The sequence below is a fragment of the Natrix helvetica genome (genome assembly GCF_964273705.1).
Source record: "Natrix helvetica genome assembly, chromosome: 13".
NCBI classification, from domain to species: Eukaryota; Metazoa; Chordata; class Lepidosauria; order Squamata; family Natricidae; genus Natrix; species Natrix helvetica.
The window spans coordinates 10682479-10709832 of record NC_138557.1 but is presented as its reverse complement, the minus strand read 5'-3'; the positions used below and the strand labels follow the sequence as shown (position 1 = coordinate 10709832).

At 44.0% G+C, this 27354-nt stretch overlaps 1 protein-coding gene across 7 annotated transcripts in view; it reads left to right on the top strand.

Moving 5' to 3' along the window:
- GLYR1 (glyoxylate reductase 1 homolog) overlaps positions 1–26452 on the top strand; it is a 37512-nt gene extending 11060 nt beyond the window's left edge. The window contains exons 4-16 of one of the 7 annotated variants that reach the window (XM_081965326.1): positions 1775–1913; positions 2424–2645; positions 5691–5768; positions 7010–7066; positions 7456–7494; positions 7602–7675; positions 9497–9596; positions 11853–11963; positions 15592–15693; positions 17338–17500; positions 19662–19841; positions 21560–21684; positions 22776–26452. In XM_081965326.1, the coding sequence (XP_081821452.1) occupies positions 1775–1913; positions 2424–2645; positions 5691–5768; positions 7010–7066; positions 7456–7494; positions 7602–7675; positions 9497–9596; positions 11853–11963; positions 15592–15693; positions 17338–17500; positions 19662–19841; positions 21560–21684; positions 22776–22850 (1465 nt within the window). In that variant the 3' untranslated portion in view covers positions 22851–26452. Of the gene's footprint in view, positions 1–1774; positions 1914–2423; positions 2646–5690; positions 5778–7009; positions 7067–7455; positions 7507–7601; positions 7676–9496; positions 9597–11852; positions 11966–15591; positions 15694–17337; positions 17501–19661; positions 19842–21559; positions 21685–22775 lie in introns of all 7 variants that reach the window. The other 6 variants (XM_081965324.1, XM_081965325.1, XM_081965322.1 and 3 more) reach the window with 6 other exon arrangements.
- Positions 26453–27354: the final 902 nt, after the last annotated feature.

The window sequence follows — 27354 nt, the reverse complement described above, 5'->3', positions numbered from 1 at the left end:
GCAAATCCTAGCTATCGCGCCCCTTCTCTTAGTGGCAGCTGCAGAAACAGAGGCAGGCCCAGTGACGCTAGGGCTGGCAAGAGTGTGCCAGAAACAGAGACAGAACTGGCCCTCTCTGGATCAGCTGATCTGCGGGCCACAGGCCAAGGTTAAGGGGGCTCCTTCACCTCAAAAATAATAAGACCTCTCTGAAAATAAGGCCAAGTGCTTATTTGGGGGGGGGGTGTGTCAAAAGAAAATAAGAGCCTGTCTTATTTTTGGGAAAATATGGTAGTCTCCATTTTGGCATGACAGCTTTGGTAATGGAGTCAGCACACGTGCTCCAAGACTTATTCATGTATCTGCTAGATACATGATTAATATTTCTCTCTGGTGTGCATGGTACATGTACAGCACTGAAACAAGCTCGTATGATAAGGAAGGATCAAACGGCTTATTGATATTTTGGGGGTTGGAAATTTAGCAGAAGAAAGGTTGGGTTTAGTTTGAGTTAATCGATGCTATAAATTTCCCCGGGGCTACATTTCATCTTTGTCACAATTCCTGTTTCCTGAAAGGCCCTCGACCCAGTTCTGCCTGATGATGAGATACCATTCCTATAGGGCTTCTAGGAAAGAAAAGCATACCTGCTTATCTGCCTAGAGTAGTTTGATCCCATCTCACACACTCCACTTTATTTTGAGCCACCTAACCCAGTTATTGAAGTGGTCCCATTTCTCTCTTTATTTTTTTATCAAGAAGAAAACTGTGAATACTGCAGGGATTTGAAAAGAGGTATATCAGCTCAGGTTAATATATCCTTGCACTTGATAATCCTATCCTTTGCTCGTGGTTCTTCAGTGCCATCAGGAGGTCTTTCTTCTCTGCACGTGAGAGTAAAAGTAAATGAACATTCTGGGTTATATTGTTATAGCAGCGGTCCCCAACCTTTGAGGCTTGGTGGTACCACTGGTGGGGAGAAGAGAACTGGGCACACATGTGCAGCCCTTGTTGAGGCCCGCCAGCGGAGCTGGCAGCAGATTTGGCCAGTGAGGAGGTTAGGGAGGAACATGGGCCAGTCCTGGAGTCTGGGGAAGGCTCTGATGAGGGCTCTGTGTCGGAGGCAGATAGTTGCAGTGTCTCACAGTCACATGATCCCCTTTTGCGACCTTCTGACAAGCAAAGCCAATGGAGAATCCTAATTCACTTAACAACACCGTTGCTAACTTAACAAATACGATGATTGCCTTAACAACCGTGGCAAGAAAGGTCGTAAAATGGGGCAAGCTCACTTAGCAAATGTTTCACCATAGAAATTTTGGGCTCAATTGTCGTCATAACCTGAGGTCTATCTGTATCTGGGACCTCTCCACCCATTGCTTAACTTGGTCACCACAAAACAAGCAGGAACAGGAAGGGAAGCAGCCTCAACTGAAAAAAAATGAACAGTGATTATCCCTAAATCTTGTTTTAAAAGTGAAGCAGGAAAAAAAATGATTTACAATTTAGAAAGTATGAAGAATAAAGACACGTCAGTTTTATTTCCTCGGGCAAATTCCATTCCCGAGGAGGAGGCTTATTGCATACAGCGTAATACAATCCTGTTATGATAATGGGGTGCCTGCCCTATATCTGGGTCAGCTTTGGCAGTGACCTTGTGGAGAAAGGAGGGAAGGTTTTGATAGGGGGCAGAAACTCCCCCGCCCCCCGGACTAAAAGAGATGCCATTGTAACTGAAAGTGATCGTTTTGTCCTTTTGACTACGAAGAATGTGATTCTGGTTTCTTTTAACTAGTGCTTGGATTAAAGTAGAGCAGCTGAAACCGTACCATGCCCACAAAGAGGAAATGATCAAAATTAACAAAGGCAAGAGGTTCCAACAAGCTGTGGATGCTGTGGAAGAATTCCTGAAGAAAGGAAAAGGCAAGGACCAGGTAGGTGGTCTTTCAGGGTGCCAACTTAACCCTGTTCTTTGGAGCCACGGATGGGGGTGAGCTGTTTGTGCGACCGTTCCGCTTCCTTCTCCGAAAAGGATTGCATGTTTTTGTCTCTGGGGTTGTGGCTAGAGGATCACAGTTGCCGCCTTGGAAAGGTTGTTCATTTTCAACGCCTTGGATTGATTTGGTTAAAAAGAGACCAAAGGGCCTCTTGAGCACTTGGAGGTGTAGATCTGCTGTGCACTCTGAAATTGGGACCTGGTTCTTTCCTCCAAAGGAGCCCCCCCGGAGTAGAGCACTTGGCTGTACTTTGAGCCTCTTCTTGTTCTCTTGTTCAGTAGCTTAAACCTGTTTATTTGTATTTTATTTTATTTTCATTTGGGGCCTTTAGCGCGCTTCAGACACCTGGCCAGACACCTCTCGGGCTTGGTGAGTGTGGGGAAATGAAACCGCTGCCAGCTGTTTGGCCCCGTCTTTTCCTCATCCTTCTGTTCTGTGATCTCTCAGGCGTCTTCTCATAACTCGGCTGAAGAGAAGAACCGGCGTAATTCCAGCGAAGAGAGGGGGAAGCAGTCAGTGGGAGAGGAGAAACACAAAGCGGGGTTGTCAGAAAGGAAACCGAAAAAGCGAGCGTCTTCGGTGTCCTCCGAGCGAGGCTCGAAATCCCCCCTGAAGAGAATGTACAAGCAAAGCCCCCGGAAGCGAGGGCGCCCTCCCAAAGACGAGAAGGTTTGTGTTTTGCCGCGCATTCCTTCCCGTGCTCCTGTGAGCTTGTCCAGATGGAAGGTATCCTAAGAGCCATCCAGATGACTTCATTGTTGTGACCGTTTGGAAAATTGCATGTCTTTAACCATTTGGGAAACCTACCGCCTAATGTCCCTTTCAGAGTCGTAATTAACTTGTATTAGCCGGCCCTTGTGCGTTACCATACCCAAAATGTTCTAGGACTTGTTAAAGTCAACAAGTGACATCGGGCCCTCCATCTTGCCGCACACCAGCGGAGGAAATGTCGACACAGTTTTTGTTTTGTTTTTTACCTTGGGTAGTTCCAGAGCACCTTCTGTTAACATTTCCATCTCATTTGTGTGTCTGATCCATCTCCAACTACATAAGGACAAGTGGCTTAAAATGGTAGTGTGATAAGATGAAGAAACGCTCCAGAAGTGAATGATTCCACCAGAAGACATCAGTTCCTCATATTTTCTTGCCAATACTGGAGCTTTCTCCTCTCCCATGTTGTGGTGTGACTCATCCTTGGACATTTAGAGTTCACTTGTAGAACGTTTGCCTCTCCTCTCCAAGATTTGGGACCTCTAGCTGGTGACCTTCTCAATGTAGTTGTAAACAACAAAGTGGATAATGCTAGCATGTACGTTCTTTACCGGGTGATGAGCCTGAAGGTCGTTATGAAACAGAACAACCAAGATATACTAGAATTTCATACTGCATATCCACAATCAAACTTTGTGCCGCTCCTATCTTCCACTGCCTTTTTTTTTTCCAATTCACAGTTGTGAATCTGCTTCTTCTGGTTTTGGATTTAAATGCTGGCAACTTTCAGAGTCAATCTAATATCTTGCTGGTGACAGACCAGATTTCTGTCTTAAGCTACTTCCAGTAGGGTTTTGAGTTCTGGAGTTGGGCCTTGCAATTTGGTAATACAGAGACTTCTTTTTTTCTCTTTGAACCTTAGAATTTGCTTATTTGTCATGAAGTTTATCAGTTGGTAATTCTTTGCTTTGGAATTGTGAACGAAGCTTTTAGACTTCAATCTGTAAGAACAGAAACCTGCCCAAGATTGAGTAACTAGTGGCTAGGGTTGTTATGTTTTTAACGTTGTTAACAATAACCAGCTTACCTTCAAGGATGATGAAGATGGTGATTTTTGAGGGCCTTTGCCTGGATTTCTTTTGCAAACTGAAAAGGGTGGCAGAGAAATCATTGTGAGAGTCTTTAACATTCTGGGAAATGAATAAAATGGCATCCTTCTTCCTTTGTCTCTCCAGCCCCGAGATCTCTTTTATAAGGCATTCAATCATGCATATCCTAGGTTCCATTGTGTCTTGTGATGCCTTCTTGATGCTTCTTCTCATATCCAACTGTCATCCCTGCATAACTTCCTGCTTTGAGACATTGTGGAAGGAAAATTTCAAACTCCATTGTATGAAAGACAAACCTAACATGAATCTTGATTGCAGAGAAGAAAACGCCTGGAATGTATAAAAGAAAACTAGAGGTAGTGATGATGCTGGTGATTACAGTGACTGTTAGCAGCTCTGGTTCCTGAGTTGTCTTGGTAACAAAAATTGCCTAGGTTGTGGTTGTTGGATCTCGTAGAGCGGCATAATATTGTTGTGGGTTTCAAAGGCTGGTGGAAAATATGTTATTAAGAGTTCTGTAATGGAGTAGAAGAGTATTAAGATGCCAAATAGCTTTTTGCTTGTAAAACAATGGACAGGTTTGTAAGAACAGAGGCCAGATATCTGGATTTGTTATATTGCTGTTATTGTCTATTCCTAGCTGATAGGAGAGCTCTGTGTACATTCCTCCTAAAGTTTGAAATAATGCAGACTAGCCTTCGGCAACTTAGGCTTCCAGATAGCACCTGTTTCAACTCCCAGAATTCTCAGCACGGTATTATTGCTGAAGTGGCTGGAAAATTTGGGATGTTGAAAACTACAAATCCCGAAAACAGACAGGTGGGGAAAAATTGCTCAAGAATAAAAAGTTGTTCCCACTAGATTTTGAAAAGGAATTTATTTTATTGAAAAATACTTGGCTTTTCAGTCATTCAAATCATTCTGTCTCCAGGGCATGGCATGTTTTTGAAGTAAGATGCTTAGAGCATAACCAAAATAGCAGCCAATTCAATTTAAGGCGAATGCCTTGCAAAATGGAAAAAAAAAATATTGGATGAAGTTGTTCCATAATCTGGATGCCAAAAGCTTTGACCCATATTGCAGAGTTTCCAATGTGAGGTGAAAACTATATCCCACTACAGAAGTAATGATTGGGCCCCATTAGGAAGAAGAATAATTCTGGAGATAGGGTAGAACACATTCCAATGTATCCATTATATTTTTTTCTCCAGGGCAGCTGGACAGGGGAAATTATATAAAATGCCATCCATCTAAGGGCTCAAGTTAAACCCAACATGGAAACTAAATAAAATTTACCAGCCCCACATACTTTTTAACACAGTTAAAAACTGGATCTATAAACAGCTTACGTTGCACTGTTTTCAGCGAATGCAGTTTAAACAGTGCTGGCTTAAGATAAGTACTGCATTTAAGAAAGGGGAAAGAAGAACATTGCATGTGAATGGGCAGCCACTTAAGATATATCTCTGTAGCTTACTGGTACCACATGTGCTTACTCTTTATACTTGCTTTTCTTTAAATGAGAGGAATGGAAACTGTGCTGACCAGCTCAGCTATTCTCTTTTTTTATCTCTCTCTCTCAGCTTTCTTTTCAGATTGTTGCAGTATGTAGTGTTGTAGGCCAACCACTACAGTGTTCTTCTTGATAAAAAAAATAAAGAGGATTGTAGCCTCATGCATTTGTGTAGGTGTCATGAAAGAAAGCACTTGCTCTAGATTATCTTGCTCAGAAAGTAGGCTCTTTAAGGACTCTTTGGAAAGTATAAGAGAGAGAAAAAATCTGTTTTGTCAAATAACATTTTCTTCCAACTTAACTGCTTCCCAAGATGGGTTGTATGTACAGATTTGGGGGATTCTACAGATGGTACTCACCACTGGTCCATATTCTCCACAGGACACGACAATTCCTGAGTCCAGCACGGTGAAGAAAATGATGACTGGCACCATGGCAGGCTTTAAGTGGCCACAGAGTGTAAGCGAGGTGATTTAATTCTTTACATATTTCTCAGAAGAAGAAGCAATTAAGCTCTTGGTGTATTGTGTGTGTCAGTATGGGAAAGGGAGGGGGGGAGAGAGAGAGCGATGAAGAGAGAGGAAGAGAGAGAGAGGAAGAGAGAGAGGAAGAGAGAGAGAAGAAGAGAGAGAGGAAGATCGAGAGAGAGAGAAGAAGAGAGAGGAAGATCGAGAGAGAAGAAGAGAGAGAGGAAGAGAGAGAGAAGAAGAGAGAGAGGAAGATCGAGAGAGAAGAAGAGAGAGAGGAAGAGAGAGAGAAGAAGAGAGAGGAAGAGAGAGAGAGGAAGAGAGGAATAGTATATCACATTCAAGCAATACCGGTAGTCCTCGACTTACAACAGTTCATTGAGGGACCAAAGCTACAACAGCTCTGAAAAAAGTGACCTGCGACCGTTTCTCACACGACCACTCCCACAATCAGATGATACAAAATTTAGGCGCTTGGCAACTGGTTCGTATTTATGATGGGGCCAGTGTCCCAAGGTCATGCAGTCGCCTTTTACGACCTCATCTGATGAGCAAAGTCAAAGCAGAAGCCAGATTTGCTTAACAACCATGTTACTAACTTAAGAACTGCAGTGATTCACTGAACAACTGTGGCAAGTCAGGTCATAAAATAGGACAAACCTCACTTAACGACTGCCTTGCTTAGTAACACAAATGTTGGACTCTGTTGTGGTTGTAAGTTGTGGACTACCTGCACTGAATCCTTTGCATCTGGTGATTAACATCTTGCCCTGCAAGGTTTTTGAAATATACACCAATGAAATCATCTGTGGTACCTATACTTTGTTCAGTGTCACCATCTAGAAGCCAATCTGATTCTTTTAAATTAAAAAATGTTTTCTTAGCCTATATATAAGAAGGTAAAGTTTACACGAAGGATTTCTTTTCAGGCATTCTTCTGTGTAGCTGCATGGATGCTTTTCAGCCAACACTTAGTATTTTTTTTTCCAATTAATTGCATTCCATAACCTGACTTTTTCATGTATTTATCCCCATCAAATGCATACTATTTATATTTGTCCTGAAGTAAGCAAAGGAACTCAGCATAACAGTTCTGGATTCCAAAAAGGCACCAAAGACTTTTCATCATCAGAATCTGAAACTGAAACCCGTTCATAGTGTGTGTATAGATGTTTTGCAAGTCTTGATGTTTCATTGTGTTGGTTTCTCAATTTGTTCCTTTGCCGTTAACAGCCTGTGAAAGATGGTGACCCTCATTTCCATCACTTCCTGCTTAGCCAAACTGAAAAGGTGAGCAAAAATAATAATAATTGAATTTTAGGCCGATACATGGTTTGGGAAGGGTGGATAGGTCATCTCTGTTTTGAATAAACCATAGATTAGTCAAACCAGAAAAACCAGCTGTGCTATCCAGGGAATTCTGGGCATGGAAATCCATATATCTTCAAGCTGTTACTGTTGAGAAACACTGGTGTTTAGAGCTGGGAACAGACATATCCAGTTTTATTCTCCTTCAGCTACAGAAATCCAGTAAATTATATGGATCCAGGCACACTTTCTTAGCGTAATCTACTAGAGAATGGTTTTGACTGATTGGGTGACTGGGGCCCCTTAGCCTGCAGCTGAGTTGAGGTTTGACTGTTCTTCTACAATGTGTGCTTTTTATCTTTTCCACACAGCCAACAGTTTGCTATCAGGCCATCACAAAGAAGCTGAAGGTGTGTGAAGAGGTATAGAAGAGTTTGCTTTTGATTTCCCTTCATTGATCAGATCCTGCCCTTTTGCTAAGGTGAAGTTAATCACTGACGGATGTGTTCTTCCATAGGAAACCGGGTCCACTTCTATCCAGGCAGCGGACAGCACGGCTATCAATGGCAGCATCACTCCTACAGACAAGAAGTAAGAGGTCCTTCCTTCCTTCCTTCCTTCCTTCCTTCCTTCCTTCCTTCCTTCCTTCCTTCCTTCCTTCCTTCCTTCCTTCCTTCCTTCCTATTGCTTTCATGCCAGCTGGCTGAACTTCACCAAGTAGTTGTGTGCATCAAATGAGAATGAATCCCTCCCCCGCCAAAAAAAAAACCCTGCTGTGACCAATAGATAAAATTGCTGGAGTAGTGAAAAATAAACTTGCCCAGGGGCTCCCTCACAATCCAGTGATTTTCCATTTGGACCTAAGTGCTTTGTAAAAAGCCTCTTTTCACGGCACACTTCATTGCAAGATTCTGGTGGGAATGGTGGGAACTTTGAGTTGCATGAGAGGTTCCACCCCTCCGAATGGCTCTTGTGCCACCAGGAAGAGGCGGGACTTTTGAATCTTCCAGGAAGGGCCCTCTGGGTCATATCTGCCTCCAGGCCCTCCTTGTGCTTCCCCCTCTCCTCGAGTGACAGGAGAGCCTCAGTTGCACTTCCTGTCATGCTGTCAGAAGCAATTTCCCTCCAGCTCCCTTCAGAGCAAGCTGGGGCCTACTTGCCGCTGCAGCCACATCTCAGGATGTCAGCCCTTTGCGTTTGCTGAAGGGAAACAAACTTTAGCAATGAAGGCATTCAGGTAAACCCTCAAACCCCACCAACTCTTCCGCTGTCCTGATGCACCGTTGCAAAGGGGCCCTTTTAGCTGTGCCTTTCGTGTTGTTCTCTTTTAGCCTTGCAGGACGCTCGTGGGAGCATGGGGCAAAGCATAACCCGGCTAGGAATTGGCTTTCCTCAAATCAGCTGTGAGAGGCGACAGCAAAGAGGGGAAGCTGGCTTGCTCCCCCCCCCTCCCATTCCCTAAAGTCATTTTAATTGTTCTATTCTGGAGTCTGGCAGTCCTCCCAATTGAAAAAAAAAGTGTGTAAAACGTTCTTAACCACAAGCGCTCTTGGGTAAGAGTTCCGTTCGTTAGCAGTGGCTTTCTTAATCATAAGCCCAGAAGTGCTGATAACAGGGATAGTAAGGCTTGAAACATATGTTACTTGAAGATGGGGGAAACATATATATTTGGGTTTTGGACCAGGAGAATCCTGTACTGCATTATGCTACACCACACCAGGCTTTTAGTGTGTTGCTGACGCAGCTGCGTGATGTGCACAGTCCTCTATAGCAGGGGTCTCCAACCTTGGCAACTTTAAGCCTGGAGGACTTCAACTCCCAGAATTCCTTTGCCGGCTGGGGAATTCTGGGAGTTGAAGTCCTCCAGGCTTAAAGTTGTCAAGGTTGGAGCCCCCTGCTCTATAGTGTCGGATCTTTTAGAAAGGAGTTCTGTGAGAGGACTGGTGGGGTTGAAAACTTCCTGTCTCCTGGGAGCAATTGTCTCTTTGGATGCCACACACTGACTTCTGGAACAAGCGCCTGAGCAGAATTAGATCCCAAAATTGGTGAAGTCACCCGCTGTCTGGCTCTGGCCTCCTTTCCCCTATTCTTTTGTTGATGGAAAAATGAGTAGGAAAAGAAGATACCAGTCCAAGGGCCTGCAATAGAGGCACTGGTTCAGGAACCCCCCCTGAGGCGGAAACAAATACCTTTTATGGCCATTTGCTCGCTAATTGTTGTCGCATGGAGCAAGCTGTGTGATCCGTTTGGAACTGGGAATCAAGATTTCCCCTGGTTTATCATTCTACTTGTTAACTCTGCTTCCATTTCCCTGCCTCTTGATTTTTGTGAGGTTTGACAAAAATAAAATAAACATGCCTGCAGATTTACCCTGCGCAGCGGCCCACTCTCACCCTCTCCTTCCCTACGCAGGATCGGATTCCTTGGTCTCGGCCTGATGGGCAGCGGCATTGTCTCCAACTTGATAAAAATGGGTCACACTGTCACGGTCTGGAATCGGACCGCCGAGAAGGTAAGTTCCATTTCTAGTAAGACAGAAAGAAGCCTTCGTCAAAAGGGAAGGGGGGCGAAGCCGATCAAGGAACGCCTTTCGAATTGCCGATGGTCACCCGAAGTCTGAAATAACAGAGCTTCCCTGTTTACAAGAGGAATGCACAATGATATCCTCATCTGTACTGTGACATTCTTTTCATACTGAACGATGGACTATGGGCTTGGTTTTATCGGGGAAGTACGAAAGAAGAGAACCAGTTTGGCGTCCTGGTTAAAGCATGAGGTTAGATTCTGGGGTCTCTATTCCCACCGTAGGCAGAAAGCCAGCTGAGTGACCTTGAGCCAGTTCCCACCCACCCACCTTCTGAGCACAAGGAAAAGGAGGCAAGGATGAACCCCTTTTGAAAAACCTTGCCAGAAAAACTGCCAGGACTCGTCCAGGCAGCTAACGCCAAGAGTCCGCACTGACTCAAAAGCATACAGTCTCCCGAAAGAGAAAAGCCCTGTAGCTAAAATGGATGCTTTCTGGCCCCATCACATTTGAAAGGTTTCAAGATGGGCTTCTGAAATGTAGTAATTGGCTTTCACAGTGCCAGCTTACGTTATCACCAAGATCCTTGTAGCTATGGTAACCTTTCCGTTCCCTCCAGCTTCATCCTTCCCCCCCCCAAAAAAAAATTGTGCTATTTTTGTGGCTGACAGCAGAAGCTCTGACTTAGCATATCTGCAACAGCTATGCCCACATCACTTTAGCCCCATCTCCCCCCCCCCCCCAATCGTTCTGTTAGCGGTTTTTGTGGGCCTAAGGGAATGGGTGAGGCAGTCGGCATCTCTTTAAGACCCTCACAATAAGGAAATCTACCAAGGAGAACCCTGCTATGCCGTCTAGATAATGGCACAGCTGCAACAGCTGCTTAAGAAAAGGCCTGGGTCGTTTGGGATAGAGCAGTGATGTGGTGGGTCACCTGAGTTACTCCTCTGGCTTTATTCCAGTCCACTAGATCAGTGTTTTTCAACCTTGGCAACTTGAAGATGTCCGGACTTCAACTCCCAGAATTCCCCAGCCAGCATTCGCTGGCTGGGGAATTCTGGGAGTTGAAGTCCGGACATCTTCAAGTTGCCAAGGTTGAAAAACACTGCACTAGATGTCCAAGGCTCCCATTTGTCAGTCAAAAGATTGGTGGGTGGGAGGGATTGGACCCAGGGTTCGGTGTCAGATCTCTATGCCATTTCCATTAGGCAACAGAAAACTCTAGCTTGGATCAGCACAAGTTTGGAGCCCTTCCTTAGCTGCTGTTACCCAAAGATAATCTAGCTGTTGCAGCAGCTGAGGACAGAGACATAGACTTCCTTGGCCCTGATAAGGTTCTATGAAGCTTTCTCTATCCATGCAAAATACCCGGTAAGCCCATCTCCAAAGATAACGGCTTCCCAAGAGCATGAAGCGAACTCCTTGTCCCGACAAAAAAACCTTTTCTTAACTGACTGTGAATTCTGCTCATTCACATCCAGCAAAGTCTTTCCAGGGAGGATTTACGGTCACAGACCTTAATCTGGTTTGGAGAGCTGCCAGGCCGATATCTGCAAAACAAGGAATCTCGGAGAGTCACGAATCAATTAAGCGAACTAATTGTCTCCTGCAAACTCCACTCCCCTTTTGCTCCTCTTTTATTTCCTCTGGGAGGGGCCACCTGTGGCCTTACTCCTGTCGACCCCTGTTCTTTAGCTGTTTCCTTCGTCTGGCAACTCTGCACATGCGCACACTGGGAACAGGCTCCAGCTGTTTGTCTGCCTCACTGCTGTCTGACTCTGAAGGCAGCTGATAACTGGCATACGGCCCTGGTCTCCTCTCTGCCTTGGACACAGAGCCCTCCTCAGAGACTCCAAGACTGGCCCATCTTCCTCCCCAACCTCCTCACTGTCCGAATCTGCTGCCAGCTCTGCTTCCCGCTGGCGGATGATAACAATATTGGCCTTTCTAGAAAGCAGAGAAGGGATTTCTTGGCTCTCCTGGCAAGCTTAGCTAATTCTCTTTGCTTTGGTTCAGGTGAAGTTACCTGATCCGAGAAGACAGCTTTCTATTGCCTACTGGAAACGGCAGAACTTTATTCTGAACCCAGACCGAACATTTCCTGGGGTTGCGTTGGGAAGTCTCCCAACTGCCATTTATGGGCTTCAACTCTCAGAATTCATGGCTGCGGTGGCGGATTTGAGGCGTATCGGAGGTTCCGAAGCTCATTTTAATTCTTAACATTTGGGTCTGTGACTTTTGCAGTGTGATTTGTTCATCCAGGAGGGGGCCCGGTTGGGAAGAACCCCCGCCGAAGTAGTCTCGACCTGCGATATCACTTTTGCCTGCGTATCTGATCCAAAAGCAGCCAAGGATGTAAGGATTACCTCTTTTTACTTGCGCGTTCCCCCCTCTGCCCAGGCTTTGTCACAAAGTGATGGCTAGGACCAGAATTTGTTCAGTTGGCCCAGAAAAACTACCGAACGACTCTCGAAGGTTTGATTTACACTTCCCTTAATTCGTATGGCAGTGCAGAAAGCCTGTTTAGATGTTTAAGCAGAAGTCAAAAAGTTTGAACTTCTTCATTGGTGTCCTTGTAAGTGCACAAACTCCCTTTGCTTCTGCAGATAATTACTTCTCCTTTGAAATAAACAAGGAGGCACTAGCTTTTTCACATAGAGCAGCTGAGAGAGGCTGAAAAGCCTTGATTCATTCAGCAAAGGAGGGAGAGGAGATAAGAAAGAGGCTTGAAAATGGTGCTAATTGAGCATTCTCACAGTTTTAACTTTCAACTTGTAAAAGGAGGTAACGCTCCTTATCCTGGGGAGGTTTGAGAAAAACGGCTGGCATAGCGATGCCTGCTTGCTCTCTCTTTTGACAGAAGATGAGCCCACGCACTGCAGTTTTAAATATTTATGAAATGCTCTTTTGATATTTAGGACAAGGTCACCCTAGGTTTCCCCCCCCCCCCCAGTTGTGCCGGTGGTCTCTTCTGCCACACGTAATTGTGCCAAATATTTAATCACCTCTGAAAAGCTTTACTCTCAAATGAGTAGATTAAGTCACCAGGACGTGGTTGGTTTGGAATATTTTCAAATCTGTGGAATTACAGCTATTGCTTCCTGCAGGCTCGGTTCACAGTGGCTGTTTAGTTTGGCTTTGCGGGATTATATTGTGTTTTTTTCCCCTCCCCCTTTCGCAGCAGTCCTATGAGAGCTCACCTATTCCTGGTTGACATTTGGGGCACCCAGGCTGGGACAGTTAAGTTACCTGAAACCATCAAAAACTGGAACCAGAACTGTGCTATTGTAGGCCTCTTGAAGCGTTTCAAACCATAAATGCCTTACTCTGTTTCGTATTTCTAAAAATATGAAAAACAAAGCGAGCCACAGTCCCCTGTTTGTTAAAAAAATATATCTTGAAATGGATATTATGATAGCGGCATTATTGGCCAACTGCCAAGAAGGATATGAAGGCTTTTGAATTCCCCGGAATTCTTCACTGGCTTAAGCTTCATTGAGCATTATAGCAATCTCTGGATTATCGTGGGGTAGAAATATGGGCAACATATATAAATTACTAGGTAGAGCACCCAGAGTCACCTTGTAGAGGAGATGGGCAGCATAAAAATGTAATGAAGAAATACAATAAAGAGAAATAAAGACATAGGACTGCTATTGAAATTCTGCTTTTAATCACATCTTTAAAGAGAAATGCCAATTAAATCTGTTAACCAATTTCATTGTATACATGATGCACAATGACAATAAAGGCTATACTATACTAAATGTTATGAGAACTATCATGCCAGGAACTCTGGGATCAAGGGACTGGCAAGCACCGATTGACCAGTTTTGAAAATTCCACTCTTGGTTTGTTCTGGGACTCTTCTAATGTGGAACATGTAGATCTGAAGCCCAACCGTGACGACTTTTAAGATCCGTGGACCGCACTTCCCAGAATTTCCCAGCCAGATATTGTTGGAAGTCCACAGGTCTTAAGGTCAGGTTTGAGAAGCACTGACCTAAAGGCTTTTGTGACCTTGTGAGAGCAGTCTGTGGCCAAGGGTTCAAAAGCTCCCCAGACTGTGACGTCTGCAGCAGGAAAGGAGCCCTTGGCACAGCTGACTGTAACCTATTGTGTCGTTCAACGCAATTAGGCTTCATTGTGCTGAATTCCTTGCACAAAACCAGCTCAAGCAAATGCTAGTGAACTATGCAAAATAAGCCTACCACAAAACCAGGTGAGTGGCCGATTCCATCTAATTCCACTGCAGCTGTGGAGTTGACTTGAACCACGTAACGTATAAACTGGTCTGCTTATCTCCCTTTAGGAAGTAAGTGCAGAAACACTTTGCCTTGCCAAATCAATCTGTGAGTCATAGTACATCTCTGTAGAAACCTGACCCCTCCCGTGAACGGAGCTTTTTAAGATAGCCTGTTTTCAGACTTCATATAATTGGTCTGCTGGTGTAACTGACTGGCTCTAACAACCATTGCAATGTTGTAAATGAATTCTACCCTTGTTCTTTCTATGTTTCGCTGTTGTTGTTCAGTGTTCTGGCCGAGGCTTCCCCAGCAGCACAAAGCCGAGTCCTCATCCCGATAAACCCCTTTTATTTAATGTACAGTGAATTCCTCTCCAGCAAAGTCTTTCCTCTCCCACCGTCTTTCGAGATAGTTCACAATTACCGACCTTTATCAGGCTTGGAGAGAGGTCAGGCACTGCAATACTTGGCAAGAATGCAGGAATGAACGAATTGTCTTCTGCAAACTCCACTCCCTTTTCACTCCTCTTTTATGTCCCCTGGGAGGAGACATTCACCGTCCATCTGTGGCCTTACTCCCAAGTCAACCCCTGTTCTTTAGCTGTTCCCTTCATCTGGCAACTCTGCGCATGCGCACACTGGGAACAGGCTCCAGCTGTTCGTCTGCCTCACTGATGTCTGACTCCGAAGGCAGCTGATAATTCAGTTGCTAAATCGTGGCTCTTCGCCACTCCATGGACCATAGTACACCAGCCCTCCCCCCCAATTTTGCCTAAATTTATATTCATTGCATGGATGACACTAGCTCTGCCGTTCCCTTCTTTTCCTTTCAATCTTTCCCCGCATCAGGGTCTTTTCCAATGAGTCCTCTCTTCTCATTAGATAGCCTCATCCTCACTATCTGTCTTTCCAAAGAACAGTCATGGTTGATTTCTTTGCATGTGTATTTAAGACCTATTTATTCGCAACATGAAAAGGCAGTAGGAGTGTATCCATAGGGAGCTTCCACTTGGAGAAGTTTATTGCTGGGCTGCACAAATCTAAGGTTCCTTCCAAAGTGAATGGCTGGGAGGACTCACAAGCAATCTGGAAGTTGTTAGAAATTCTTGGTTGGCCCATATAAAACTTTGCAGAAGTTGTACAGCCCAGTATTATCATCATTTTGTCCCAAAGGTCCTTCTTTCAGGAGGCAACTGAACTTCCTTCTTTTTTTTCCTTTGAAGACATTTGGCTTCTCATCCAAGAAGCTTCTTCGGCTCTGACAGGATAGTGGGGAATGGGAGAATTTATATTCCTTGCAGACAGCTGGTCATTTGTCTTCAACAACCCTCTCAAAGGATGCATGTAGCTATTCTGTAGCTTCTTGGATGAGAAGCGAAACGTCTTCAAAAGAAAAAAAACAAGGGAGTCCAGTTGCCTCCCGAAAAAAGCACCTTTGGGACAACCGTGACCTGGAGGACTGAGAATCTCCATAGACTATCACCGTTTTGGAAACCACAGTGCATTCTGCCAGAGCTTCCATCAATCGTCTCTGAACTTGGAGCAGTGCAGCCTCATTAGAGCTGCCTGCTAACTTCCAGAGGAAGCCCCTTCTCCTACAGCAGAGAGTTTGGAAGCCTGGGAGAAGCTCGGCTGAAGATTATGTGCGCAGCGATCGGTAGGAGCCCCTTTGGCATTAGCTAGGGTGGGTTTACTTTGCAGACACCCTATTGCTTTACCCCTCTTCTCTTCCCCCAGCTGGTGCTTGGTCCCAGTGGAGTGCTCCAGGGCATCCGTCCAGGGAAGTGCTACGTGGACATGTCGACCGTGGATGCAGACACTGTTACGGAATTGGCTCAGGTAACGGTGCTGCGGGTGCGGGGGTGATAGTAAGTGAGAAGGACCTTGGGGGATGAGGGGAAGAGGTGCGGGTGAAGGAACAATCAGACATGAGAGATCCATGGTGCTCTCTGAGCTTGGCTGTTTCCTTGCAGATGTTTCATTCCTCAAAACTAGGTAACATCTTCACTAGCACCGATGACGTTACATGGTTTGGGTAATGAAAACAGCCAAGCTCCAAGAACATCAAGGATCTCTCATTCCAACCCCAAGCTGCAAATATTATCCTTTATTGGTAGAAATCCGACAAGAAGGCTAAGATTGTTTGAACAGAGAAAGAAACTTGGGAAGGACCTGCTTGTGGATCAGAAATCAAAAGCAGAGAGAAGCAGTTTGTTCCTTCAGACTTTAAATATTCTGCTAACGTAGCCTTATGTTATGTATGTAAAGGAACATGAGCTCTTCTACTTGTTTTTTCTGGGAGGCCTATCTCTGGGCTTGCTCAAATGGCTTTTGAAATATTTAACAAGTTGACTTGCTGTACAGGAGGGAGGGCATGCTAATCTTAACCACAGAGAGAGACATGCTATTCTTTTTACTTTAAATGATAAGCGAAACTGGCTTAACCACCTTTCTCGGTTCTCCCAAGGTGGGTTTTTTTTTTGGTACAGTCCCCTCCTTGCAAACAAAACGTGTGCATGAAGATTTGTGTTATGTGTGGATCCTTTTGATTGATTTTCAACGCTCCCAGTTTCTCCCAGTTTGCAAAACGTTCTAGACAGATTGCAGCAATGCACGAAATCAAAGTGCATTATCATAAAAGTCAAAATGAAATGCAGAAAATGAACGTCCCTGCTCAGAATCAAAGGCAGTGGGGGAGGGAAGAGTCTTGCTAAAAAAAAAATACAGCCTTGGTTTGTTGGCACACTATTAAAAATGTGTTGATTTTAATATTACTCAGGAGTGTGTGTGTGTGTGTGTGTGTGTAAAAAGAGTTCCGTAGAGTGAAAGCTGTCTAACAGAGAAGCCCTGTGTATATACATAGATGCCTACCGTATATCTCTTTACTGCTTTTAGAACGTGCAAAATTTTCCTTTCACGTGTAGTAATCTATAATTTCTCTCAAGTAGCGTCCCAACATGCTAGCATACCTCTTTTTTTATTTGCTGTTGGGAGTCTTTAGGCTTCCTATCATGACAGAAGATTAATGTTTGGGTAATGCAAGTAGTCCTCACTTAACAACGCTAATTTGTAAGGGAAACTGTTGTTAAGTGACATGGTTATAAAGTAAAAAAACCTCAAGCGATGGAAGTTCCTACACTCCCTGTTGCTGTCAGTAAGTAAGATCCATGTGGGTTGTTAAGCGAGGACCTCTTACACCCATGACTTCCTACCAGCTTCCTGATTGTAGGATGTTGGCAGGGAAGGTTGCAACTCGTGTTCGTGCGACTGTGGGACACTGCAGTGTTGCAAGCATGAGGTCTACCACTGGCCTAGCACCATCGTACATCCGAAGCATCCCTCGATTGTTAACTAAGGACCACCTCTAACTGTTACCGTATTGTCTGAGTTGGCTGGGAGGGGACATGAGCATCGCCGCCAGTGTCCTTGGCTGATGCAGCTTGTCTCCTCTGCTCAGAACGGTCCACCTTCTCTTGCTTCCAGGTGATTGTCTCCAGAGGTGGCCGCTTCCTGGAAGCCCCAGTCTCAGGGAACCAACAGCTATCCAACGATGGGATGCTGGTGATATTAGCGGCCGGAGACAGAGGCTTATACGAAGACTGCAGTAGCTGTTTCCAGGCGATGGGGAAGACTTCTTTCTTCCTAGGTAGTTTCATGATGGGGGGGGTGGGGATGAACAGCCCTCGTGTCTGGAAGGTCAAAGTATGAAAATGCACAGTTAATAATTCATGGGTTCTTAATGGGTTTCCCATACAGATGAGGTCTTCAAACTTGGCAACTTTTAAGACGTGTGGACTGCAACTCCTAGAATTCTCCAGCATAGCTGGCTGGAGAATTCTAGGAGTTGCAGTCCGCACGTCTTAAAAGTTGCCAAGTTTGGGGACCCCTGCCGTACAGGATCTTTCTGCTTTTTTTTTTCCTGTGCTAACTCTCATCTTAAGATTACCCCAAGGAGCACTTCTAACTGTTCTGACCTAGGCTACCCCAGTAGCACGAAGCCGAGTCCTCGTCCTGATAAACCTCTTTTATTTAATCTACAGTGAATTCCTCTCCAGCAAAGTCCCGGCTCGCAGTCTTTCAAGATAGTTCACAATTGCCGACCTTTATCAGGCTTGGAGAGCGGCCAGGCCGATATCTTTCAGATGCCGCAATGCTTGGCAAGAATGCAGGAATGAACGAATTGTCTCCTGCAAACTCCACTCCCCTTTCGCTCCTCTTTTATTACCTATGGGAGGGGACATTCACCGTCTGCCTGTGGCCTTACTCCCAAGTCAACCCTTGTTCCTTAGCTGTTCCCTTTGTCTGGCAACTGCACATGCGCACACTGGGTACAAGGTCCGGTTGTTCTTTTGCCCCACTGATGTCCGACTCTGAAGGCAGCTGATAACCGTCGGACGGCCCTGGCCCCCTCTCTGCCTCCGACACAGAGCCCTCATCAGAGCCTTCCCCAGACTCCAGGACTGCCCCTTGTTCCTCCCCAACCTCCTCATTGTCCGAATCTGCTGCCAGCTTTGCTGGCCACTGGTGGGCCACTACACTATCATCTGTTTTAAAGCAACTTTTTAAGCAACTAACAAAAGTTTGCAAGATTATGATAACTTCACACAACAGCCAGGTGGGTTGAAGTCATAAAGAGGGAGGAGGCACAGCAATTATCTGAGTGCCACCTGGAACTGTATTTAGAAATAAGACGTTTTTCCCTTTCCCACAAAATAAAATCCAGCTATTCTCAAACCTATTTATACTGCAGGGGCCACTTGGTAGTACAAATCAGACATGATCCTTTTTTTTTCCTTTCATGTGTGCTATTCTTGACACACAAGTTATGTCCCATCCTTTGAAATGGTGTGTGATTTATTGGGCACGTGCTATATTTTGATTCGTGGGGTCATTGATTAATTGTATATCCCAGTATTGGTGTTCTCTGTGGTCATTGGTAAATATTTGCTAGTGCAAAAATGCCTATGAACCCCAAATCTCTGAATCTCTACAGGAAAACAATGCCACTCATCTATAAAAAAAAAAAATAGATAGCAAATCTTGTCTATACCAACATCGTTCAAGACTTTTGCTATCTGGTAACATCCTTTTTAAATGTAGTGTATTAGCTAAGGGGTCAACCAGTGTAAAGAATTTAGAATGGGAGCATTTTGACTGGCTGTTATGACCGGTAAATTACTATGAAGCTGAATTCTGAAGAACGGCGAGGAAGCTAACAGGTTTGGGGAGAAAACAATTCCTCTGTTATCAGCAGAAATTTGTTGTTGGTGTGTAAAAGTAGAGGAATGCATCAAGAGACAGATTGGCAGATGTTATCAAATGACTTAACAAGGTCTAAGGTAGGGGTGTCAAACTCAAGGCCCAGGGGCCAGCTGTGTTTAGATCTGGCCCATGGGGCTACCCTGGAGACAGTGACCGGCCCGCGGTGCCTCTGCCAGTGAAAATGGAGCTTGGGAGTGCTGCGCAAGGCCCTCCCGAGCTCTGTTTTCACTGGCAGAGGGTTGCAGGAGGCCGTCCCAGCCGAAAACGGAGCTCAGGAGCCCATTTTCGCTGGCAGAGCTCTCTGGCACGACCCGACACAAATGATGTCAAGCAAATGGCTGTCTCCCCTCCCCGGCCGTACCCCCCCTTCCCCCAATTTCCCTCCGAGGTCAAATACAACCCTAATGTGGCTCTCAATGAAATTAAGTTTGACACCCCTGGTCTAACATATTGTTGAGAAGGTATCAAGGTTTATTTTTATCCCTATCTCTTTGAGGATAAGCTCTCTCTCTCTCTCTCTCTCTCTCTCTCTCCGTCTCCCACAGGAGAAGTAGGCAATGCTGCCAAGATGATGCTGATCGTGAACATGGTCCAAGGAAGCTTCATGGCCACAATAGCGGAGGGACTGACTTTGGCTCAGGTCACTGGTCAGTCCCAGCAGACCCTTCTGGACATCCTCAATCAGGGACAGCTGGCCAGCATTTTCCTGGATCAGAAGTGCCAAAGTAAAGTTCTTCATTCCCTCCCCCTCCTCTTTGATGGAAAAAGGCTTGTTTCTCTCTCAAGTCAGGTGTAGGCCATCCAGAATCTTCCAGTTGTTCTGACCCGTTCCCATAGTTCCCATTGATTTGGGTCTTCTTGAGAGGGCCTGATTGGAGCCGAGGGCCTACATATCAGTGTTTCTCAATTTTGGCAGCGTTAAGAGGTGTGGACTTCGACTTTCAGAATTCCCATGCTGGCTGGGGAATTCTGGGAATTGAAGTCCACACTTCTCAAAGCTGCCAAAGTTGAGGAACACGGATCTAGAGGCCAGCAAATTGCCTGCTTCCACTCTTGAACCAGCTGTTTCCTGTATTGCAGGCGTGTCAAACTCAAGGCCCACGGGCTGGATCCAGCCCACAAGGTGCTCAGATCTGGCCTGCAGGGGGAAACAACGAAGGACTGTCCCACAGTGCCTCCCGGGCTCTCTTTTTGCTGGCAGAGGACTGCAGGAGGCCATTCCGTTTTCACTGGCAGCAAAACAAACTACTAGCAAAAGTGGTGTTTGATCACACAAGTGATGTCGAGCTGGCCAAGCCACACACACACACACACACACACACACACACACACACACACCCTCCCAGAGGTTAAACACAATCCTGATGCAGCCTTCCATGAAATCGAGTTTGACATCTGTGCTGTATTGTATAGACCGTTTCCTATACCTCCCATAGCCATACTTGCTGGAGGTTTCCAAGTAGTTCCTCCTGGCCAGACTCTGATAGCCAAGTACCGTATTTTTTGGAGTATAAGATGCACCTTTTTCCCACAAAAAAGGGCGAAAATCTGGGTGCGTCTTATACACTGAATACAGCATTTTTGGCCTCCCGAAACCTCGCCCCTTCGCAAAAATGGATGTGCAGAAGGGTTTGGGAGGCTTGCAAAGTGCTCCTGGGGGCTGGGGAGGGCAAAAATGAGCAAAAAATGGGCTGGTTTTGCTCTCCCCTCCCCGGGAGCACTCTATAAGCCTCCCAAAGCCGATGAATGCTTTTTTTTGGGGGGGGGAAACGGCCCATTTTTGATTGTGCCCCCCCTCAGTACCCAGGAGCACTCTACAAGACTCCCACAGCTCTGCATGCCCCCCCCTTTTTTTTTTTGCAATAAACCAGGTATGCAGAGGGTTTGGGAGGCCTGCAGAGTGCAAAAACCTTTTTTTTAACCTCTTCCAAATAATGGTGCGTCTTATACTCCGGTGTGTCTTATAGTCCGAAAAAGTGTGGTAGTTAAAAGTGTGGACAGGCCCAGGGAGGCCCAAGCTCAAATCCCTCTCAGTTGTGAAGTTCACCCACTTTAAAGTTTGTCCTTGGGATGTGTGAAGGGAGACCCTCTCTCCAGCGCCCTCGCCTTGAATTCTCAAGCAAAGCCGTTTCTCTCCACGTGTATGTCCAAACCATAAAAAACAACTGGTGTGAAGAGCAGTAGAAAGTAAACACATGTTTATACGCCAAATCGCAATCTTGAAAGCGTGTAAAAGACTTTCGGGGGTGGGGGGGCATCTTTTAGAGAGTTTGTTATTTATTAGCATGGATAATTTGGGAAAGGATGACTCTGCGGCCGGACGTGGTCTTGCATGTTTAAATTGGCGCTCTGGGAGTGGTGAAATCTGAAGGGACAAAGGACGAGGGTTTGTCAGTAAGGGAAAGTGGAATATGAAAACGTAGCTGGGCTTTTCCTTCTCTAGATATCCTGCAAGGAAACTTCAAACCCGATTTCTACCTGAAATACATCCAGAAGGATCTCAGATTAGCCATTGCACTAGGCGATTCTGTTAATCATCCAACTCCTATGGCAGCTGCAGCCAATGAGGTACTTTTTTTCCCCCCAACCCTATTTCTGTTCAGTCCTTTTCTTAAGGCCACTTGGTTTCAATTTTGTTTGCAGACCTTTAGAAAAGCAGCTAAAGATTGGATCGAGATTGTTGTTTTGTTTCAGTCCAGATATTTGACCGTAGCTCAGTGTTTCTCAAACTTGGCGACTTTTAAGTCCTGTGGACTTCAACTCCCAGCATAGCTGGCTGGGGGATTCTGGGAGTTGAAGTCCACAGGACTTAAAGTCGCCAAGTTTGAGAAACACTGCCGTAGCTGCTTTCTTAATTAATTTTAACTGCCTCCTACTGGGATATAATTATATGCTTTCTACATTTTAATTCTACACCAACCAGACTTCTTCTGTGAAGGGGGCGGGGAGTCTCCGAATGTGTTATCTAAAATTCAGAAGGGTCGAAAATAAATGATTTTATTAAGCAGCCACTTTGAATGCCCGCTGGCGTAAAATAACAGAATTCACAGATTCTCCTTCAGACATTTCAGGTAGTCCTCGACTTACGAACACAATTGAGTTCAACCTTTTTGTTGCTAAGTGGGGGGGGGGCAGTTAAGTGAATTTTGCCCCATTTTACGACTTTGCTTGCCACGGCTGTTAAGGGAATCGCTACAGTTGCTAAGTGAGTAACCTGGTTGTTAAGTGAATCTGGCTTCCCCCTTTGACTTTGCTTGTCAGGAGGTCACAAAAAGGGGTCGCGTGAACCCAAGAGATTGCCGCTGTCCTCTTGGTTGGATGTCCTGGGGTCACATGATTACCCATTGTCCCAATTTTGATTGTACGACCATGGAGATGCTACAAAAGTTGTAGGTATGGGAAAAATGGCCATAAGTCATTTCCCCCAGTGTTTTGGTTACTTCGGTCACTAGATGAATGGTTTTTAAGTCGAGGACTACCTGTATCTCCTTGCCAAATTGAGTCCCTTAACAGCAGATTCTGGACTCCCTTTCGTTTGTTTGGGTACTTTTGCTGGAAAGAAATTTTAATAGGTGCAGCTGGGGATGTTTTAAGATGCTCGTAGGAAGCCACTGATCCTCCTTGGTGACTTGTCTCTTCTCTTCCATTCTCTCCCTCAGGTCTACAAACGGGCAAAAGCGTTGGACCAGTCTGACAATGATATGTCTGCTGTGTACAGGGCCTACATCCACTAGGCTACCTTCTTCTAATTGTTAATACTATGATTAATTATAACGATGAATACTGGGTTTTAACTCTGGACCAGTCCATCTTTGTCTCTCTCTCTCTCTCTCTCTCTCCTCTCCCCTTATTTCCACCACCCATTTTTTTCTTTCTTTTTTCTTTTCCTTTTTAATACAAAAAAAAAATTCCCTCTTTTGAGATCTGCCACAAGGACAGTTGCTACAGTATGCCTTCCTGTGCCAGCCAGCTGCAGCAGCAGTAGAAGAGATTGGGCCACAGATCTCTTACCACCCCTTGGGAGTCATAGAATGGAATATCTCCCCCCCCCCCAAAAAAAATAATTATAATAATAATGCTGCTTGGCTTTAATCTCGGTTCTCATTGTATTTGTGTCCCTGGGCATTTTAAGTTCTTTCCAGCTGCTGTTTCACTGATTTGCTGTGGATAAATATATATATATATAAATGGAGTTCTCTTGCGCAGTCAAGACAGTTGAGAGGCGGATGTCCCTTTACCTGGGTGGCTGTGACAATTGGGGTGGGATTGTGGCACACCTGTGTTCTTTGTCCTTGGAGAAAAAGATTAGAACAAAAGGGATGGGTGGGTGGGTGGGTGGCTAAATTAATATAGCGCCTGGTTCCCTAACAGAAGAAGAGGGCTTACATCCAAGCCTTCTCCATGGAAACACCTTTTGTAAATGAGATAACCTGCCTTTTTACTTAATTCCAATTCAATCTCTAACATGCAGGATGTCTGTACGGGCTCTTAATCCCCAAATGGTTTATCCATTCTGAATGCATCTGTAAAATGCTTTGACCAGCCTGCGATTTCCTAGAATGGGCATTTATCCCCCCCCCCCAAAAAAAGGAGGTAGAACTTCTAGTTCACCTTGGAGAATCAGCACCCTGAATGTATGCATCTTTGCTCCTCTAATATTCGCAAGGATGATTTGGGTCTTGAGTGTTGCCCGATAATCAGAAAAAAAACAGATCATTTGATACAAAGAATTTTGACTTCCATGTTTTTCTTTCGGAAAAACTGAAGATAGGCATAACGTGAAGTAGAAATGCTGCTTGCAAGTAATGTAATGAAAGACTTAGCAAGCCGTGGACTGATACAGATTAATGCTTTGTCAGGATGACAAAGTAGTCTTAAAATACTGGGATGCATCAGCCTATTCCAACAAAATTGTAATGGTTTTTTTTTTGTCTCAAAAGTCAGTATTAATCTTGAGAGAAAAGCCCTTTGCTCAAGCTACATCAGAAAGGCTTGGAAACGATTCTGGGTTCATGCAGAGACTTTCACATTTGCATAAACAGAGCTCAAGAACTCAGCACCCAAATACCTAATTGTGCATTTCAGACCGGTGAACTTCTCTTGCCAGTATTTAAACTTCCAAAATGCAAATGTGACATCCATCTCTTTGAATCTTGGGTTGATCTCCAAGCTCTGGATATGCTGGCCCATTCTGAGTGCAGGCAGAGAAGACTCGGAGTTTTAGTTGCTATATTAAAAGTTTAGTTGATATATTAAAAGAGTAGGCCTGACCCTACTCTGCTCTTGCTACAGCACATATTCCTTACGTAGGTTTTCTTTCCTTCTGTGGTACAGACAATCCACCTTAAAAAAGGACATTTTTTGTCCAGGGGTTTCATAGCTATTGGCTTGCTTTTCCCCCACAGTGAAGTGTATCTTGGCAATGGAAATGAGCTCTTTATGAGTAAAAGTGAAGCTTTTAAGGACTAGTATCTGTCAGGAAGAGCAGATAGACCTGGGATAAGATGACCTCATTCCAGATGGTGGTTCTTAATACACACCAGGAAGTTACTCTTCCAATAGACCTTCTAAAGCAGGGATTTCAACCTTGGCTACTTTTAAGACCGATGGACTTCAGCTACCAGAATTCCCCAGCCAGCATCGTTAGGGAATTGAATTCTGGGAGTTGAAGTCCATCGGTCTTAAAGTTGGACACCTGTTCTAAAGATTGTCAGGAAGAGGACAGGGAGATCCTTCTGAGAGTTTGTGAGAACCTTGCAGAACCTGAACAGAAAGAGTTCCCAGAATATTTTATTTTGTCTCCCTAGCAAAAATAAATAAATAAAAATCCAGATGGAACTAGGAACTGCAATGTTAAGAGAACTGCAGCGTCTTCCATTCAATCTCTTCTTATCTTGTGGTTTCTCTTGTCAGAGGGGTGAAATATCTACTGGAGGGGTGTGGTCCTTTTTGCAGCACTGCATGGTTAGTGATACCCCAAGGGGGGGGCAACAGCTCAAAACGCTAACAAGAACTTGGAATTGCTGGTTCATCTCATGCCTTTTTTTAGAAGGACACCTTTTTTTTTAGAAGGACACCATTAGTCTACCCGTTTTACATTTGCTATATATTTTCTGGTTTTAAGGTGCCATGAGTCTCATTTTCCTACTCAGTCATTCTGCTCTTGAGAGCCAACTTTGATCAGTTCTTAGTTAGGGTGTTCTTAAAATTGAACTGGCACAGTGGCGCAGGAGGGGAGAAAGCGTTTGTTACAAGAGGAATACGATGGAACTGGCTTAGTCATTGTTGTCTTAATATTGTTGACAATACTGTAAAGTTTCTTTTTTTAAAAAAAACATGGGATTTCTGTTTTAGCAGTTGCTTTTTTTTGTTGTTGTTCCCTCCTTTTTCAAGATTAAAAAGATATTTACACTTGTGGAAAGCTTGTAAGAAAAAAAGCTGTTTCTTTTAATTCCTTCTCCTTTGATGAATGATCTATATAGGTAATTAAGGTTGTGAATTTTTTATTTTTTATTTTTGCCTTGTTTTTAATTAATGTTTTGTCATTTGGATAGGATGTGGTGATGATTTAAATGGCAAACAGACAAAATGATTTTTTTTTCTTGTGCAATTAACAAAGCTACTGGCAAAAGGAAATAAAACTTTTCTTGGTAACACAATGCTATTTGTTGCTCTAAAGTATTTTCTTTCCTAACTGCATACGTTGGGGGAAGAATTAGAATACCAATCTCCCACTCCTCAAACACAAAAATGGTAATAGGTGCATTAGTCAAGAGTATAAATTTAAATTGTTGGACTATCATTTGTGTATAACTTCAAGGGTAAGGGAATGGAGAAAGTTTAGAAAGGATGAATGCCATTTATAAAAGTAGAAAATATACTGCAAAATGTGATGGTGAGGTTGGAGGATGTATGGTTTGTAAAAAAAAAAGCTCCTGTTTAATCATCAGCATTTACAAGCCACAATACACCATAGTTTCCTTTGCAATGACAACAATGTAGTTTATTTCAGCAATATTGTTTGAAATATTAGGAAAAAAGCACGGAAAAACTTTTAACATTTTAAATGAGTTGGAAAGAATTGATTTTTTTTTTACAGGGTGGATAGGAAGAGTTACAGAATTGACATGTTGACCTTGTTCTTTGTCCAAGTGGTTATATTAGAACAAAAATGAGAAAAAATATCCAGTATTTATGTATTTATTTATAAACATTAGAAAATAAAATCATTTGCTTACTAAATAATTAGCTATGTTGAATAGTAGTGCTTTTCTCTATATTTTGTCATTTTGTTCCTGAGCCAACACACAAATTAAAAGTGGAGGTTTGAACACAATAATTGGCTTACGATTGGTTCATGATTATTCAGACTTTGCTTTGGAAATGCGTGTGCTTTTAAAGGAAGTGATGTTTGAAACAACTGTGAAGGAAAATACTGTCTTCATAATACAGCAGATACTAAGAGGGTGAGCACAGATGAAAGGTAAAAATAGTTGTAAGTGGGTTTTTTTGGTTTGTGAATCTCATTTAGAGGATAAAATATTGACTAGCTTGTTAAAATAGGACCCAAAGGATGATCCTATGTATATATATAAATGTTCTAATATAAAATAAAAATATTAGAAGCTTGACATTGCAGACATTACAGTTCTTTAATGTATAAAGAAAAGCAAAACAGTATTGAGTATTCTGCAAAAAACATCAAGGATTTGCTTATCATTGTTACCATGCTGTGCTTTAAGGGTACTAAAATGAATTAACATTAGTTCAATGAAGCTAGTCCTTTATTTATGGCCCAAAATTTATGTTGGTAAGTGAGAAATTGGTTACACGATTTTTGCCCCCTTTTATGACTTTCCTTGCCACATTTGTTAAGTGAATCACTGCAGTCGTTAAGTGAGTAACATGGTTGTTAAGTGAATCTGGCTTCCCCCATTGGACTGCTTGCCAGAAGGTTTCAAAAGGGAATTAGGTGTAACTCTACACCTGTATTTGCATACTTATGAATCTTACGATTCTTGATGTATGTATATATATGCTGGTTTTGTTGTATTGGGGTCTTTTCCCGTGTAAGATTGAGATTGTCTTTGCAACGTTTCGGCAGGATCTCACCTGCCATCTTCAAGCTTGGGCTTAAAATGGAACGTCAGCTCCGTTCCCATTTTAAGCCCAAACTTGAAGATGGCAGGTGAGATCCTGCCGAAACGTTGCAAAGACAATCTCAATCTTACACGGGAA